The 18,908-nt window shown below is 41.2% G+C and overlaps 1 protein-coding gene across 1 annotated transcript in view; it reads left to right on the forward strand.

The window, feature by feature from the left end:
• Positions 1-18,262, forward strand: part of LOC137652268 (contactin-4) — a 39,441-nt gene extending 21,179 nt beyond the window's left edge. The window contains exons 5-7 of the mRNA XM_068385545.1: positions 11,044-11,173; positions 11,673-11,819; positions 12,754-18,262. Of these exons, the coding sequence (XP_068241646.1) occupies positions 11,044-11,173; positions 11,673-11,819; positions 12,754-12,914 (438 nt within the window). The 3' untranslated portion in view covers positions 12,915-18,262. The remainder of the gene's footprint in view (positions 1-11,043; positions 11,174-11,672; positions 11,820-12,753) is intronic.
• Positions 18,263-18,908: the final 646 nt, after the last annotated feature.

Genomic DNA, 18,908 nt, shown 5'->3' on the forward strand with positions numbered 1-18,908 from the left:
GGGACTTATATGCGGCGGTCGACACAGATCTACACACCTTATGTCCTTTTTGTAGGGGCCAACAGTGTGATAGAGATAACGTATGTAGTGAGTGCGGGAGTGGTCTACCTCCCAGTGGGAGAGGTTTTCCCGGCGCCAGAAGAAGAATTCTAAACGGGATATTTCTCCTTCAAGGGCTTCCTTGAAGAGAGAAAATCACAAGGACTCTTCTTCCGTAGCCCTAACCTCCTCCGAAGCTCCCACTCGATCGGCTTCTTCTGAGAGGCCGGCGAGTGGCAGCGTATGCCGCATTTCTGTTGACCGATCTCGAGGTTTGGGAGAGGGAGTTGCCTCCCATAGCGAGGTAGCTCCTCCTCCTCCCCTGGGGGAGGATTTAAATGTATCTAATATTAATGTTGCTAATGATGATTTGTTACAGCTTTTGGCTTCCTTGGGGCTTCAGGGCTCGCCCTCCAAGGAAGCCCTGTTTGACATAATCAGGTTAGGGGCAGCTGTCAAACAGTCGCCGACATTAGCAGAGGTTGATCCTCTGTCTATCGTCGACGTTGTTGTGGCAGAGGCTTATGACGAGTTATCTCAAACCTCTGCTCCTGTTGCTGATGTAGCTGAAGGCTTAGTTCCCCCCTCCGAACACCCTTCGAGGGAGGAACTAAGTCCAACGGTCTCTCCTGCAGGTGATTCTTCCCCTCGGGGGAGTTCACTGACAGAGACTCCTCTTCGGAGGACTGCCGACGGTCAACGTGCTGCCCCCAGAGGGCGTATAAGGCGTAAGGCCCGCCATCCCCTCCGCCGTAGAGGCCTTCCTTCACCTCACAAGGGTGTTAGGAGGTGCCTCTTCGGCTCGTCTTCGCTGCAGTCTGCCGCAGAGGAACCTCGTCGTCGTTCACCGACCTTTCCAGCTACATCCCTGGACCTGTCCGCTGATCGTTTGCGATCTCCTACTCCTGTCAGACCTGCTGACCTGCCGTCACCCTTCCTAGCTGCCGATGCGCTGTGGGCGCCCACGCATCCTGTGATCAAGCAGGCCACGGTCCCTTCGGGGCAAAAGGGACTTTCTCACATTGTGGCAAAGTCCCTTAAGCGCCAGGTATCCCCTGTGCGCTATTGCGCGCAAGCGCTCTACAGTTGCTGATCCGGAGACAACGCACCAGCGAGCACCTGTTCCAGAGACTTCGCACCAGCGCTCTCCTGCGCGCCAGGGCTCACCTGCCCGCCATCGATTTCCTGTGCGTCGGCGCTCTCCTACTCGCCAGCGCGCCACTGCGCGCCCACGATCTCCTACGCGCCAACGTTCTCCTGTGCGCCCACGATCTTTGGATCTGGGCGCAGGAGGGAAAATACCTTCTTCCCCTGCTTCGCCCTACCCGTTCGCCCATTGCAGATGTGCTCCCTCTAAGGGATATTTCCCCTGCGCGTGCGCCCAACGTTATCACCCTCACAGGCTCATAGAGATCCTGCGCGTCCACGCGCATGCGAGCAATTGCCTCCGCGCGCGCGAACGCTTGTTCAACCTACTGCACGCCCTCGGCATTCTCCAGAATGCGCCCCTGCGCGCCACTGATCACCTGCGCGCCCACACGCTCCATCGCTCGGCAGCGCGTCATCGCTCGCCTGCGCGCCCACGCGCACCCTCGCCATCACCCCTACGTGCCCACGCCCATGCACACCACGCAAGCGCAGACCAGCGCTCTCGCCGGAGGGCGGGAGAACACCGGATAGGTCCAGGAACTTGCATTCTTCCCCTTCTTCTTTTCAGAAAGACCCTGTTGTGGTTTCTACTCCTAGGGATCGAACGATCCCCTTCCCTCCAGAGGGAGTCTCTGACAGCACCGCTGTCAGTAAGCAGCCATGGTTTGGGTCCCTTGTCAGAGCTGTCGTGCAGGCCTTTAAGCCTGCTTTCTCTGAGTTGGGCCTCAAATGAGTGGCAGTTCTGACCCCCCTGAAGAGGAAGAGAGGAGTAGACGACGTGGTGACTTCTCCAAGGGTTAAGCTGGCTCCTCGGAAGTCTTTGAGGAAGGTTCCTCCCCCCCCTGACTTTCTCTCCTTCCCCTTCGGACGAAGATTTCCCATCCTCTGGATTCTCATGAGGTGAGGCGTTCTCCCATTGCACCAATGGGAGAAACCCTACCTCGCATAGAGAAGTCTTCTCGGGTAGGGGTGGATAAGAGCCTCCCGCCATCGCTGTTGGAGTCCTGTATCCCTCCCAGGAGGGAGTCGAAGGACTCTAAGACTATACCTAAATCGTCCTCAAGGATGAGACCAGAGCCAGCCGAACCCGCGGAGAACGTCCACGAGTCCCCCCAAGAAGAGCCTTTGGGGACAGGAGACTTTGCTGCCAGCCCTACAGGAGTCAGAACATGTGTTCTGGCAGGTTCTGACTCTGATGAGGAATCTCAACTGGTTCTCGGATCCTGAGATTCCTCCTCGAGAGGGCAAGGACACGGTCCTGGACCGAGTCTTCGGCACTCAAAAACCCCCTAAGGCAAGCGCGGCTTTGCCTTGGTCCCAAGGGGTTAAGAGTGCCAGAGATAAGGTTGAAGGGCAGCTCTCCGAGCTTGCCTCTTCCAGCCGTTCCAGCGCTGGTAACAAACTCCTCCCGCCTCCTCGTGTCCATCAGTGGAGGTACTTTGAGATCATGGAGGAGTCTTGTTTAGCTCTTCCGTTACACCATTCTGTGGAAGAGCTTACCAGGGGAGTCCCTCTAAAGAGACTCTCCAACCGGCAAGTGTCTTTCTCGGCCTCGGAGATCCTCAGTCAGGAGAAGGTGGCGAAGTGTGCCATGCAGGCAACTTCGTGGCTGGATATCTGGCTAGGGTTTCTCGGCATCCTGTTACGATCCGAGGACCTGTCCAAGGGGAGTACCAGGAAGGCCTTGGAGACCTTCCTTCTTTTAGGCACTCGTACCATCGAGTTTCTAGCCCACCAAGTCTCGAACTTGTGGGCTAATTCCATCTTGAAGCGTCGAGATGCGGTGTCTGAGAGATTTCACGCGAAGGTCCCCAGCACCGAGGTCAGCAGGCTCAGATATTCCTCCATCTTGGGGAGGAATTTGTTTGAGCCTAAAGATGTGGAACAGGCAGCTGAGAGGTGGAGGAAGTCCAACCAGGACTCTCTCCTACATAGGGTTCTTACATCAAAGCCCTATAAACCTCCAGCACCTCAACAACCTCACCCGTCCAAGACAACGAAACCGGCAGTGGCAGCAAAGACAACGGTGTCGAAGCCCTTTCCTGTCAAAGACAAGAAAGGCAATAAGTCCTCCAGGGGAGGGAAAAATCCTAGAAGAGTGGCCGAGGCCACATACGCTAGGATTGGCAGTCCCCCTGCATGTCCACCAGTGGGGGAATGCCTACAAAGTTGTGTGATCAGGTGGCAGCAACTCGGGGCCGATTCCTGGACGATTTCTGTAATTAGTCAAGGATATCGCGTCCCGTTCACAACATCTCTACCTCCCCTGACAGCGGATCCAGTGTCGTTGAGCTCCCTTGCAATGGAGGTCGTCGACGGGTCCCAGGCTGCTTCAGTCGACTCTTTCTTGTAAGGAAGGCGTCTAGAGGCTGGAGACCAGTCATCGACCTCTCAGCTCTGGACAGGTTTGTCAAGCAGACCCCGTTCAGTATGGAGACGGCAGACACGGTCAGACTCGCAGTGAGACCTCAAGACTTCATGTGTACACTGGACCTGAAGGACGCGTACTTCCAGATCCCAGTCCATCCGTCTTCAAGGAAGTACTTAAGATTCAGCCTAGACAACAAGATCTACCAGTTCAAGGTGCTGTGTTTCGGTCTCTCCACAGCACCCCAGGTTTTCACCAAAGTGTTCACCCTGATATCATTGTGGGAACACAGGATCGGCATCCGTCTCCTCCGTTATCTGGACGACTGGCTGATCCTGGCAGACTCGGAGTCGACCCTTCTTCGACACCAACACAAACTTCTCGGACTTTGCCAAGATATGGGTATCATGGTAAATCTCGAGAAGTCCTCTCTGCTTCCTACTTAAAGACTGGTATATCTGGGCATGATCTTAGACACCAATCTCCACAAAGCCTTCCCATCAGACGACAGGATAGCAAGGCTGAGGAGGGTTGCAAGTCCTTTCCTCAGACGAGACGAACTCCCAGCCCAATCGTGGTTACGTCTCCTCGGTCACCTCTCATCCTTGGCCCGTCTTGTTCCCAATTGTCGCCTCAGAATGAGATCTCTGCAATGGCGACTCAAGTCTCGGTGGAATTAAGGCCACGATTCCCCGGACGTCATGGTCCCTATGGGTCCTGTGGAACGGACGGACCTCCAGTCGTGGGTGACAGACGAGAACCTACGAAAGGGAGTGGATCTTCTCGTCCTCCCCCCGGATTTGATGCTGTTCTCGGACGCCTCAAAGAAAGGGTGGGGGGCCCACGTTCTGAACTACAGGACCTCAGGCCTGTAGTCAGAATCAGGGAAGTGCCTCCATATAAACCTGCTAGAAATGAAGGCCGTATTCCTGGCCCTTCAACAGTTCCAACAATACCTGGCGGGTCACTGTGGTGGTGATGAGCGACAACAACACAGTAGTGGCTTACATCATCAAGCAGGGAGGCACCTTTTTGGAGCAGCTATCCCATCTTGCAGTAGAGATACTGAAATTGACCGAAGTCCACTCGATTCCACTATCGGCTCGCTTCATTCCAGGCAAGAGGAATGTGCTCGCCGACAGTCTGAGCAGAGCGTCTCAGATGAGTACCGAGTGGTCTTTGGATCGTCTAGTAGCCAACAAAGTCCTGACTTTGTGGGGTTCCCCGGCTGTGGATCTGTTCGCTACAGCGTTGAACTTCAAGCTCCTGCTGTACTGCTCCCCATTCCCGGACCCCAAGGCACTCTGGCAAGATGCCTTCCAACAACGGTGGGTCAACATCGACATTTACGCCTTTCCCCCGTTCTGTCTGATGAGGAGGGTACTCAACAAGACCAGAATATCGGTCAATCTCTCGATGACCCTGATAGCTCCGCTACGGCATCACGCGGAATGGTTTCCAGACCTTCTGCAACTCTTAACGGAACTCCCGAGAGAACTCCCTCCACGACACGAGCTACTCAAACAACCACACGCCAACATCTTTCACAAGGCTGTAGCTTCGCTTCGGCTTCACGCCTGGAGACTATCCAGCATCTCCTCACAGAGAGAGGATTTTTGCAGCAGGTTGCAGAAAGGATATCTGGACACCTGCGGAAGTCTTCCACACGGGTCTACCAGGCAAAGTGGAGAGTTTTCTGTGGTTGGTGTCGTGGAAGTGGTATCTCCACTCGATGCCACTATTCCAGCAATAGCGGAGTTCTTCGTGTATTTGCGAGAAGAAATGCGCCTTTCAGTCTCGGCAGTGAAAGGCTATCGCTCAACCTCCTAATACGAGTCACACTTCATTCCTTCACCCACAGCTTATGTAGGCCGCAGCACTTGCAGAGCAAGGTGCTAGCGAGGTGCAGGGACTCTTTATCGTTGAGTGCCGACACACTCAGATACTGAGTCCCCGGGCAAAAAGGCAAAAGCCAGTAATGACTGGGACTTACCACCCTACCTAAGGGTTGAGTCACCCATATTAAATAGAGTGGTTTGTATTTCAGTTACAGAACAAATGACAAATTTGTAGGTAATTTGTATTTTTCCTAACTATACAAACCTTAGCTATTTAATCAAACTTGCCCGCCAGCCCTGTGCCCCGTGAAGTCCTACCTCTAAGCAAAGTGAGCTCAGCACAGGTGTGTGTGAGGGGGGGGGGGGGGTTTAGCAAGCTACCCCTCCCTATCCCCCGCTAACTAGCGGTGGGGTAGTAAACCCTCGTTAAAATTCTAATGGCTCGTCATTTCAGCTACGCCGAAAATAATTACCCATATTAAATAGCTAAGGTTTGTATAGTTAGGAAAAATACAAATTACCTACGAATTTGTCATCTTTCATGTTGTAGCTTTTTGTATTTATGATTAATGTATTTTTCAATCTAAGCTCACATGTCCCAGAATTTACAAGCTATCAATTATAATACAGTCAGCCCTCCTTATTAGCTGGGTTAGGTAACAGAGACAGGCGAGAATCTGCGAATACTTGCTGTCCTAGGGTGAGTTAACTCCTAACTTACCAACTCACTGCCCAATGCCTATAAGCAGTCAACTAACACCCTAAGTACTGCTCGATATTGTTTTTACTTGGTTTCTGTCACAATATGAATATTATATTAATGAATGTACACATTCAGTAAGTTTACAGTACATGTAAACATGTGTACTATGTACATGGTAAGACTAAGGTACACATAACATATAGTTGCCACACTTATACTTACATATAGTGTTTTCGGCAGGTTGACTCACGCCATTGAAACTCACCATACTCATTACCTATGCTACATTACTACTGTAAAGTACGGTATTTTGTAGACTGTACTGTACAGTAGCTAATATAACCATAACATTGCAGTATTACACAATGGATATGCAATAAAATTAGAATAAAAATCAGTACAGCACCACTAACCATTTACGTACAAAGTTTTACACCGTAAGTTTGAGGCATGATGCAACTCTTTGAGCTGTTGACTGTTTGGCAGATGTGGTAGCATAATGTACAGTACTTATCCCTTTTTATACTGAAATCACTGTATCACTGGATATGTCCAGATTTGTACATCACTTTTACATCACAGTGTGATCTCTATCTATCTATATACCAAGGCACTTCCCCCAATTTTGGGGGGTAGCCGACACCAACAATGAAACAAAACAAAAAGGGGACCTCTACTCTCTATGTTCCTTCAGCCTAATCAGGGACCCAACCGAGTTCAGCTGGTACTGCTAGGGTGCCACAGCCCAACCTCCCACATTTCCACCACAGATGAAGCTTCATACTGCTTAGTCCCCTACTGCTGCTACCTCCGCGGTCATCTAAGGCCCCGGAGGAAGCAGCAGGGCCTACTGGAACTGCGTCATAATCGCTCGCCATTCATTCCTATTTCTAGCACGCTCTCTTGCCTCTCTCACATCTATCCTCCTATCACCCAGAGCTTTCTTCACACCATCCATCCACCCAAACCTTGGCCTTCCTCTTGTACTTCTCCCACAGTGTGATACTGCACAAAAAAGACCATAGCAGGAGATGCACACACTAGGAGAAACACTGCAAGGCTGATGTCTTGTGAATGAAAGATGGAGTATTGTACTGTGTGGAGAGGGGAAACATCGCAAAGCATGCTGGGTGCTAAGGAGCGTGATCAGTTTGAAATGTTTGGGTCATGAGAGCGCTTATTGCAAAACTATGAATATTTTTTTTATATATATATTCGATAGGTTATACGGTTCTCTTTATAGCGAACAATCAAAATCACAAAGAAAGAATCCACGAAAACGGAGGGTTGACTGTATATAACAGGTCAATACAATAAATATTTCCATGGTTTTTTGTCATTGAAAACAAGGAGTACTAATTCTGCTTGCTCAATTTTTATGTTCTTTAAACTCAGGTGTTTTGAGTAAAAAAAGCTAAAGCACTAAGGCCTACAAGACACTCATATAATATTAAAGCTACGAGGAGATAAAGGTCTTCCTTTTGGTCCATGAAAGGCATGGCAGGAGAAGATTATATTTATACTCTCGCATGAACTAGTCTGACCTCTTGTTTGGGACCATCCTCTCTATAATTTAGGATCATAGAAAGCGTTATTATTATTATTATTACTAGCCAAACTACAACCCTAGTTGGGAAAGCAAGATGCTACAAGCCCAAGGGCTACAATAGGGAAAAATAGCCCAGTGAGGAAAGGAAATAAGAAATTAAATAAATGATGAGAATAAATTAACAATATATCATTCTAAAAACGGTAAGTGTCAAAAGAGATATGTCCTATATAAACTATTAACAACGTCAAAAACAGATATGTCAAATATAAACTATAAAAAGACTCATGCCAGCCTGGTCAACATAAAAACATTTGCTCCAACTTTGAACTTTTGAAGTTCTACTGATTCAACTACCCGATTAGGAAGATCATTCCACAACTTGGTAACAGCTGGAATAAAACTTCTAGAATACTGTGTAGTATTGAGCCTCATGATGGAGAAGGCCTGGCTATTAGAATTAACTGCCTGCCTAGTGTTACGAACAGGATAGAATTGTCCAGGGAGATCTGAATATAAATGATGGTCAGAGTTATGAAAAATCTTATGCAACATGCATAATGAACTAATTGAACGACAGTGCCAAAGATTAATATCTAGATCAGGAATAAGAAATTTAATAGATCGTAAGTTTCTGTCCTACAAATTAAGATGAGAATCAGCAGCTGAACACCAGACAGGAGAACAAAACTCAAAACAAGGTAGAATGAAAGAATTAAAACGCTTCTTCAGAATAGATTGAGCACCGAAAATCTTAAAAGACTTTCTCAATAAACCATTATTTTGAGCAATTGAAGAAGACACAGACCTAATATGTTTCTCAAAAGTAAATTTGCTGTCGAGAATCAGACCTAAAATTTTAAGAGTCATACAAAGTTAAAGAAACATTATCAATGCTGAGATTAGGATGTTGAGGAGCCACGTCCTTGACCTACTTACATTCATACTTTGAGTTTTGTTAGGATTCAACTTCATACCCCATAATTTGCACCATGCACTAATTTTAGCTAGATCTCTATTAAGGGATTCAGCAACCCCAGATCTACATTCAGGAGATGGAATTGATGCAAAGAGAGTAGCATCATCTGCATATGCAACAAGCTTATTTTCGAGGCCAAACCACATGTCGTGTTTATATATGAAAAGTAATGGGTCAAGAACACTACCCTGTGGAACACCGGATATCACATTCCTATACTCACTATGGTGCCCATCAACAACAACTCTTTGAGATCTATCACTTAAAAAATCAATAATAATGCTAAGAAACGACCCACCCACTCCCAACTGTTTGAGTTTGAAAACAAGGGCCTCATGATTAACACGGTCAAAGGCAGCACTAAAATCAAGGCCAATCATACAAACTTCCTGAACACAATCAAGGGATTTCTGTACAGCATTGGAGATTGTAAGAAGGGCATCACACGCTCTAAGGCCTTTACGAAAACCAAATTGCAAACTAGGGAATAGATGATTGCCTTCAGCAAACCTATTAAGACGTTTTGCCAAAACACGTTCAAAAACTTTAGATAATATGGGAGTTATGGAAATTAGGCGGTAATCAGTTGGACTTGATCTACCACAAACACATTTACATAGAGGAGTAACTAACATTACCAATTCTCCAACAAGTGCTAAAAGCTCCTCTTCTTGCTAACTTGCGCAAAATAATAGATAACTTTGGAGCTAAGAAATCTGCTGTCTTTATAAAAAACAAAGGAAAAATACCATTTGGGTCTACACCTCCATAAGCATCAAGGTCCATCAACAGAGCTTTAATCTCACGAGATCGAAAAGCTGAACTAGTTAGTTTAGCCTCAGGAGAACAGGAATGAGGACGTTCAAGTTTTTCATTACTCTGTTTACTGTCAAAAACATCAGCCAAAAGGGTTGCCTTTTCCTTTTGACAGTGAGTGACTGAGCCATCTGGTTTAAGTAAAGGAGGAACTGTTGCATCTACACCAAAGAGTGCAGATTTAAGGGTAGACCACCATTTATGTTCCTGATTTGTACCAGAAAGGGTTTCTTTTATGGTTAAATTGTACTCCTTTTCAGTTGAGGCATAAACTCTCTGTGGTGGATAACGGGGGAGGGTGGGCTGTGGCACCCTAGCAGCACCAGCTGAACTCGTTTGAGTCCCTTGTCAGGCTGGGAGGAACGTAGAGAGTAGAGGTCCCCTTTTTGTTTTTGTTTCATTTGTTGATGTCGACTACCCCCCAAAATTGGGGGAAGTGCCTTGGTATATGTATGTGTATGTATAAATTCTCAAAGCAAAAGTTCGAAGCCGAGTATAGTTGTTCCAGGTCAAATATGATCTGTTACCCTTCCAAAGATGATAGGCCTCCTGCTTCTCCAAATAAGCACGTCTACAATCATCATTGAACCACGGTTTGTCCTTCACTCGTTACCTCAGCACACGAGAAGGGATACGCCTATCAATTATGTTGACTAGATTCTCATTCAAAGGGACAACAGGATCTACACTACTATATAATTTTGACCAATTCAAGCACAAAAGATCATGCAAGATCCCATTCCAGTCTGCTTGGGATTTCATATAAATTTTACAAGAGTATGATATATCAGGGACAGACTGCTCAGTCTTCACTACTAATGAAATCAAGGCATGATCAGATGTCCCGACTGGAGAACCTTACAAGTTCAGTGTATACGAGGTTCAAGCAATTACCAGACCTGTGAGTAGCTTCATTTATGATTTGCGGACTGCCTGATTCAGAGGCAAAGTCTAAAGCTCTTAAGCCGTAGCGATCGGTAGGAGAGATAGAAATTAACCACTCCATATGGTGAGCATTAAAATCACCAACAAAGACAAAAGAAGCCTTTCTATCATCTTCTTGTATCTTAGCCATAATGGTAGGAAGACAATCGAAGATAGAATCATCTATGTCTGGATTCCGGTAGATGGAACACAAATAAAAGTTAGGAACAGAGCAGTGGGTTTTTAGCTTTGTAATAGTTATAAAAAAAAGTGGATCTATACAGTATTTTATATTAATAAAATATTTTCTGAAAAATTGTTGCTGTTGAGTAAACACAGAGCATAGATATGTATACTGCATTGGATTTTAATTTACCCAATAATAATTTCCCTTTTTTTCTCTACATTACATAATCTGAGTTGATGTTGAAAGTCTATTTACCAAGGCACTTCCCCCAATTTTGGGGGCTAGGCAGAGAGTTTTTAAGCATTGTGATTTTTTTTAAAGACATTACACATAATGTATTTATTTATTCTATTTTAAAGATTCAGGTTTAAAGCATTAATTGAGATTAGATTTGTTTTTATAGGTGAGGGGGATGAATCTGAAATTATCTCATTCTTATACCAGATTTTCGAAGTGAGTACTTTCTAGCGAATATATATTTATCTTTACAGAATCAAGTTGATATTTATCACCTTCAGCCAAATAGTACTTATGAGTTTCAACTTTGGACCAAAAATAGTTATGGCACTAGTGATATTGTCTCCGTTAATGGGACTACTCTTCATGATGTAGCAGAAATTGGTAAGTACATACCACTAATGTCTATCTTTCTGTAAAATGTAAGTAGTTGTCTGAATATGTATTCTTTTATTTTACTTGATACATTTATCTTTGTGTATAGTGAACAATGAAAAAATTCTTTATTGTTTTTAGTCTTTATGGACATGAAATCCTTGTCACTATGTTACTGTTTGTAGTATAGTATAAAATTTAATGCCTAATTATTATTTAAAGAATAAGTAACCAGTGACAGAAGCTGTGATAAAGATAAAATTCTTAATATTGATTAATTGAAAGTTGTGGCTGTTGTGCAAAAGATTCAGGTTCCAATTGTTCTTTGATATTGAGTTTTGAGGAAATATTCTGCCACTTATTCGTAAATTGCCTTTGTAATTAAGAAGAGTAAAAAAATTATAGATTTTTGTAATTAAGGAAAGTAAACAATAATGATATTTGGTTTTATAAGTAGTAAAGCTTTGGTTATTTTTAGCTTGTTCCTGACAGTTGTTCTATTTTTCAGAGTTAGCAAGGATGTTGGAGGAAAACATGGAGGGCTTTAGTCCTCAGGTGTGGATTGTGGCTGTTGTCATTGTAATGGGTGTGACAGCTGTGTCTGGTCTTTATCTCCTTGTGGACCATTGTCAGCAGCACAGGTTTGGCAAATCAGGTTAGTAGCCTTTAGGGAACAATTATTTTGAAATGTTTTTTTTTAGTTAAATACAATGTTATTTCTTTTCCTGACTAGTTAAGAATGAAAAAAAAGGATGTGAGAAGGGTGGGACTATACCACAAATAATCAGTGGACCTGCCTCATAAAGCAGTAAATGAGTGTCATGTGTCTGCCCTGAGTCCGTTCCTGTTCCTCGTTGTTATAGACACTTTGTCGTCAGAATTAAGGAACAACGAAGAATTGTGGGAACTGGTGTTTACTGATGATTCGGTGAAAATTGCAGACACAGAAGAACTGCAAGAAAGGTTTTTAGCATGGAAAGGAGCCCTTGAAAGGAAAGGATTGAAGGTGAATATTGGAAAGACACAGCTAATGATTAGTAGTAAAGAACATGAAGAAGTATTCATTCAAGTGGAAGATGGTACAGTGCTGAATCAGAACAGTGAGTTTAACTACTTGTGATCAGTAACAGAGGAGGGAGGTATTGAGAAAGCAGTAAGACAGAGAGTGAAAGAATCATGGAGATAATGGAGAGAAGTAACTGGAATTGTTTTAGACAAGAAAATACCAGTAAGACTCAAACTGAAGACTTGAAGAGTTAATGACTCCCAAACTATTATATAGGGTTTGGGTGGAGAAGGGCCTTGGCCAGTGATCATTTGTATATATGTCCAATCTCTGGGCTATTGTCACTGTCCCTTGCCTCTGCCATTCATAAATAACCTTTAAATTAGAGAGTATGTCTAGCTTTATACAATTTTAAATTACCCTTTCATGTGGGAACCCATTATGACAATGGATTTGCTTGAGTTATAAATTTTGTGAATAGAAATTTTACTTTTGTTATATTATAGAATTTTATTTGGTCCTTGTTTTCTATATTGGCATGAAAAATTAGTCAGAAAGATGTTGATTTTTTTTTTTCTTACAGATGCAGATGGTTCTGAGGGAATTGAACTTGTGCCAAACATTATTGAAAATCCAGGTTACCAGACTAGCCATGGAGACCCCAACCACCATTTTGAGGCAGCTATACATGAGTCGCTCCTCATGTCCCCTACAGCTTCATGTAGCCGGACAGCTCTGGTATGATACTGCTGTTGGATGCTGATATTTTTATGCTGTTCTATTTGTTAGTTTACATGTATGTGTTCATTTGTTATAGTCTGAATTTCAGGACATTTTCTTTTCTAAAGGGAAATTCCTTAGTACAAGGTTGTAATGTGTGCCAGAGGATTGATAAGTGAGTGCATAATTGGGTATTTTGTATTGCAAAATTATATTCAATGCTGTGTACAGACGTACAGACGTTCAGTTTATGGCAATAATATTAAATTCAGATTAAAAAAATTTCCTCTCAATACTACAGTATGTAGTACAGGGTATTCATATTATTTCTTGGACATCTATAACTGCAAGAGGAAGCAAGACCAAAGATAATGATAACCTTTAAAAGTGAAGTAGGTTTGCAGGAATATAAGTTTCTGGGAAATAATAGTGGCCTTTGTAGCCTCCCATCCCCAATAGTTACAGGTTTACTGTTCTCACTATCAGCACAAAGTATTATTGGGAAATATGCAATTTCTTTTTATTAATTACATTCAGACCTTTGCAAGATATATTGCTATTCTATTACAACATTTGAAAATGTCTTAAATGCTTTGATTATACAGCGTATATCTTTTTGTATTTTTGATATCAGCTATGTACTAATTCAATAACTCTGACAGAAATAAATAATTTTCCAGTAGACAAACACTGCTATGTGCACTTAGTCAACATCCATGCAATTTCTTCAATTGCAGCTTGCACAGATATGCTATGTAGTGTGCTCCTCAGAAACTTGTCACATCTGGTTTATATAAAATCTCCTGCAGTTGACAGAACTTCATTGTCAGATTTAACATCATTTATGTAAATGCAAATATATTGCATCATGTGAATGCACTATATTACAAACACATAAACAGATGCATAAAGTCCAGTAAAAAATCACTTTTGTCTATTGCACAACAAATGATTGGTTTTAACTTTGGAAACATACAAAGTTGTCATTGCTTGAGTAACAATGAGTCATTGGTTTCCTCTCTCTTACCATTAATTATTTTTGAGTCTTAATCATTTCTGTTATTAAGAAGAATCCAACTGAAAACCTAAAAAGAACATAGATTACTGTCAGCATGAGTGTGATGAGCGAAAAGATTAAGTTGTACCTACTGTGCAGTATAATAAGGTATGTGGTACTCTATTTTTTTGAGGTACATATATAATAGGTCTTTCTTAGTATTTATGGGTTTTTCATGTGTTTGGATTCCTCGGAGGGTTTATTTATTTTACATTTCTTTGTAGAAATATTAAATCTATAAAATTGACATTAAAAAAATAAGACTAGTTATTAGAGAGGTATGGTATTTCTTTTTATTTGTTAGTTGTAAGCTTTTATTGTAATCTTTATGGATTTTGACTCCACCATATTGTTTACTTTTATTCTAGTCACATAGAGTATTATTCACTTTTGTTTCCTCACTCTATCATTAGCTACTTTTAAGACAAAGGCAATTGTAGAGTAGCTCTCTATTAGGATTATTGGAATTCAATCAGCAGTTTATACTTTTGATTTCCTGGATGTGGACAAGTTCTTTCATGAAGGATTTTAGAAGTCATGAGACATTAACAGGGTTTCTGTGTAGCTCGATAAACTTGTGTGACGTTTCTACGTATAATTGTTGACTTTTACAGTACTGTAATTACTGAACCGGGTAATAAAGTATCAAGGTGTAAGCTTGTGGATTGAATTGATTTACAAGTCGTTGTAAGATTTGGTGTAGGAAAAATATGTAGTATTGCCAAGTGCCACGAATAATTTTTTACCATGCTAGTCAAATTCATAGGTCTCTTATACCATAGTTTAGGTGGTACATCAGAGGCCTAAGCTGATGTATGGCAACTCTTCTGTTAAACTCAGGGACCTTTGATTATGCAGGAAATGATAGTACTGCATAGAATATTGTCAGGTCATCTTCTGCTCTCTTTTAATATATGAAAAGCTTTTGAGATTTTAGCTCAAAAGTTTTGAGGAAAAGGGAAGTAAAACATTTACTTTAAAGTACAGTATTTCAAAATTTACGTAGCCTTTTTGCGTAAGATTTCAATGAAAATAGCTACTAGCTGAATACCCTAATGTACAGTAATTTACTAAAATCAGCAAAATGCATTAAAGTAAATGTAATTACTGTAAATGGTGAGAAATTGTGCTGAGAGTTTAGTGTCATTGCTAAAGATATGTTGAAATTTGTGAGTCATTGAAAGAAATTACGAGGACTAAATTAAATCATAGATAATTGCTAGTAACTGGTTTTAGCTTTGGCTTCATTAGTGAATAAGGGAAACATATGCTTTTGTTGCTTTCTAGGCCTATGATCATAGTTGCTTGGTGCATTAGCTTAGCCATCTGATGAGCCTATAACTTTTTTTGGTAAACTGCGAGATCTGTGATGGTCATAACATGCCTTGCTTTGTAAGTGCTTTTGATGTTGTGTAACACAGTATAAGGTTGTAGTTTGACTGCTCTCGTCATATGGTTAAGAGTTTGTGAAGATGCGTAGTTGTGGATTGTTTGCATATTTTTTGTATGCTATCTCGAACTTTGCTAGGTTTAAGTGAATGTCAGAGGTTGTCATCAGTCGCTTGTAAGGATCAGTTGGCTAAAAATTGATCCCTTGTAAGGATCAGTCGGCTAAAAACTGATTCTTTGTAATGATCAGTTGGCTAAAAACTAATCCTGCATAAGGATCATTCAGCAAAAAAATGATCTCTTTTAAGGATCAGTTGGCTAAAAACTGATCACTTCTAAGGATCAGTCAGCTAAAATCTGTTCACTTCTAAGGATCAGTCAGCTAAAAACTGATCTCCTGTTAGGGGTCAGTCGGCTAAAACCTGATCACTTATAAGGATCAGTCAGCTAAGAACTGATTACTTGTAAGGGTTAGTCAGCTAAAAACTGATTTTCAAGAGTTTAATATGTTTACTATTATGCTGTGCGTTTGAGGCGCGCATTATCATAAGGCTGTCAAGTTTCAATTTAGTGTTGTGACTTCTCTTTAGCAAGGCATTGGAACTTTGTGTTGTGTTGTTTGAGGTTTTAAGTAGAGCAGTAATTTTAGAATATGGTATTTGTCTGGTCCATGATTGAAGTTCCAATTTTATTTATTCATTCCATTTTAATTCCTTTCGGAATGGCTGTCAGATGGTGTCAAATTTTGAATGACAGTATGTATAAGCTTATTCTTTTACCATGTCGGTTTGTTAATCTGTTTATCATTAGTACAGGAAAATGGTTACTTAGGTATACATTGTTAATTCCTAGAATATGTGAATAATTTCTGCTTTGTAAGTAGATTTATTTTTTCAATACTTTATAATAATTGTTGGGACTGGCTTTCAGTATGTGGTGTTAGTTGTGATTTTTCTGTCAGGCTTCCTGTGCCAGGCTTAATATTTTATTAGTTTATTTTTTTTTCAACTACACAGTCATTGCTATATTTGAAATGCACTGTAATATGAGATTGTATTTTCCTGCCAATTATTTTTGTCTTGTCTTTTGGGTGATGATTGCCTAAATGGGATTTTAGTGATGCTTTCCAAATGCCTAATCTAGATTCATATAATAGGTCACACCTACGCGTATCTACCAATATCCTTAATGGATTTTTCCAACAGTCTTAATGCACTAGTGAAAAGGGGTCTTCAGTATTTAGGCACAGCTGTACTGTATATATTACAGTACTTTCATTTAATAGCTAGGCTCTTTATGTTGCTTATTGTTTTGTGGTGTATGTAGGGAAGTAAGTTATTTTTTTAAATAATTTTTATTTTTTGATAGAAAATTCAAGGTATTTGTTATATATTTTTAATTTCAATAATTTTAATTATTTTAGGGTGAAGTCTGATTTTACGAGCTCTATATAGAGCAGTTTTAAAAGCTAACCATATTTTTGCCCCTCACTGATTACTACGATGAGTATATTGCAGATAAAGATATTAATTGTTAGTTGTCTACATTCATTGTAATATTGTGATAGTAACTTGAGTATTCATTTTGAAAATATATGTGATCGAAAATCCTGTTCTGGAGTTAAGAGGGGAATGCAGATTGATTTCGGTTATTTTAATGATTCAAGTACTGTACTCCTTCTTTGCTTAGGGAACTTGGAGTTCAATTTTTTTGGAAGAACATAATGTGCAACGTACACCATTGGAAAATTGTCTCCATTCAAATATCACCTTGTCAGATTAAAGAATTTTTACTGGCAAAGTTTGGTCAATAGGTTTTAACAGTTAAAAGAAGGTGTACAGTAAAAGAGGACGTTTTGCATCGTCAATGGAGAGTCAAGAATTCCAGATATTGGAAGGTAGTGATGATTAATGCAGTTTTGTTTAAAGGACCTATGTAGAACCTCATGATAAATGCAACAGAACTTGCTGTCAAGCTCACTGGTCACTGTCTGAAATTTAGTACAAGCATGTAGAATATTGTTCAGCATACCTGTATGCTAGCTTGTAGAATCTTATGTGAAATTTGAAGAATTGAGCCTTCAATACTTAAAAAAAGATTGCTACTTGCATAAAGTTCACTAGGCCTTTGTAAGTGCTACATTAATGATTCAATATTCTGCAAGCTATAGTGCTCCCTTGTTATTGATGGAAGCATGAAGTTATGAAGTTACAGTGTTGAGAAAATGTTATGTAGCAATGAAATATCCACTAGTTTTGCATTTGCAATTAATACTGGGAAAAAAGAATATCAGAAAATCAGTGACTGATGTTGTGATTTATCCGTTTTACATGTAAATGTGTTTTGTGGCTGCTACATTGAATTTTGAGAAATTTCTTCTGGTATAAGCAGAAATTTTATGTTGTCAAAGCTAGTTGCCAAATTAAATGTGCTACTGAAAATAAATATGCAGATAACAAGGGATTACTGTTCACATGACTGATTTATACATGGTTAGTTTTTAGATAAGTTGAAGTTCCATTATAGTCTTCCCTAATGTTTATATTTATCATGAATAACCAACTTTGACATTTCTCGTAAAGTAAATAATCTATTGTGTGATCATGCTTCTAAATTTGCTATCCATGATATTTTCTGGCAAATTTCAAGGTGAATTCCCTTCACTTGGGACATTGTAATAACATGTTTCATTATTGAATAGACTATTATGTTCTTGTGATCGTCATTTTATTGGGTGATAAGTAAATATGCATTAATTTAATGGAGGTATAAACCAATATGCCGTGAGCTCTTTAGCTTTTTATTGAATCTCAATGCTTGGTTGAAGTAACAGTTGTATTTCATTTAAGCTCTAATTTTATTGGGAATATAGTCATGGTATTTTCTTTATATTATATATATATAAATGAAATAAAGACATTTCATACTTGGGTGTTTTTATTATGTAGTAATTACCTGAAACTTATTTTCTTTTAAAAGGTATACAATCTCATTAATGAATGGACAAATACTTTACAGAAACTGCGATGTTAAATAAAGTAGCAAGATCATTGGAAAGATTTTAATGTTCTATAAGGTTTCTTTGATTATTCCCTAAAGAATTAGCATTCAAAAAGAGTTCATAACCATAACACAGAACCCTGAAGTGCATAACAAGCTGATCTCAATTTCCTCCCATTGTTCTATGCCCAATTTGCCAGAGGACCTCCTGCTTTGTCCCATCAGGGCCATCAGAAGGTACCTAAAACAAACGGCATTCTGCAGACCAGCCATGCATAAACTGTTCGTAGCCACAGGGGCAAGGAAAGTGATCAGTCGGAGCAAAATTTTGTTTTGGTTACAGGAAACAATTCGAAGAGCCTATGAGTGTAGGGTTGGCAAAACTCCTCCCAGTACTAGAAATCATGGGATAAGTGGGGTGCAGATGACCTTAGCCTTCAAGAAGAATGCCTCAGTGGGGCAGGTGTGGAAGAGACTATCTGCTTTCGCAACCACTATAGACAGATTGCTTGGCACTTTCTCCTTAGAGCTGGTCGTTGCCTCCCAACAAGATCGCTTCTGAACCCGAACTC

The sequence above is a fragment of the Palaemon carinicauda genome, chromosome 13 (assembly GCF_036898095.1).
Source record: "Palaemon carinicauda isolate YSFRI2023 chromosome 13, ASM3689809v2, whole genome shotgun sequence".
Lineage (NCBI taxonomy): Eukaryota > Metazoa > Arthropoda > Malacostraca > Decapoda > Palaemonidae > Palaemon > Palaemon carinicauda.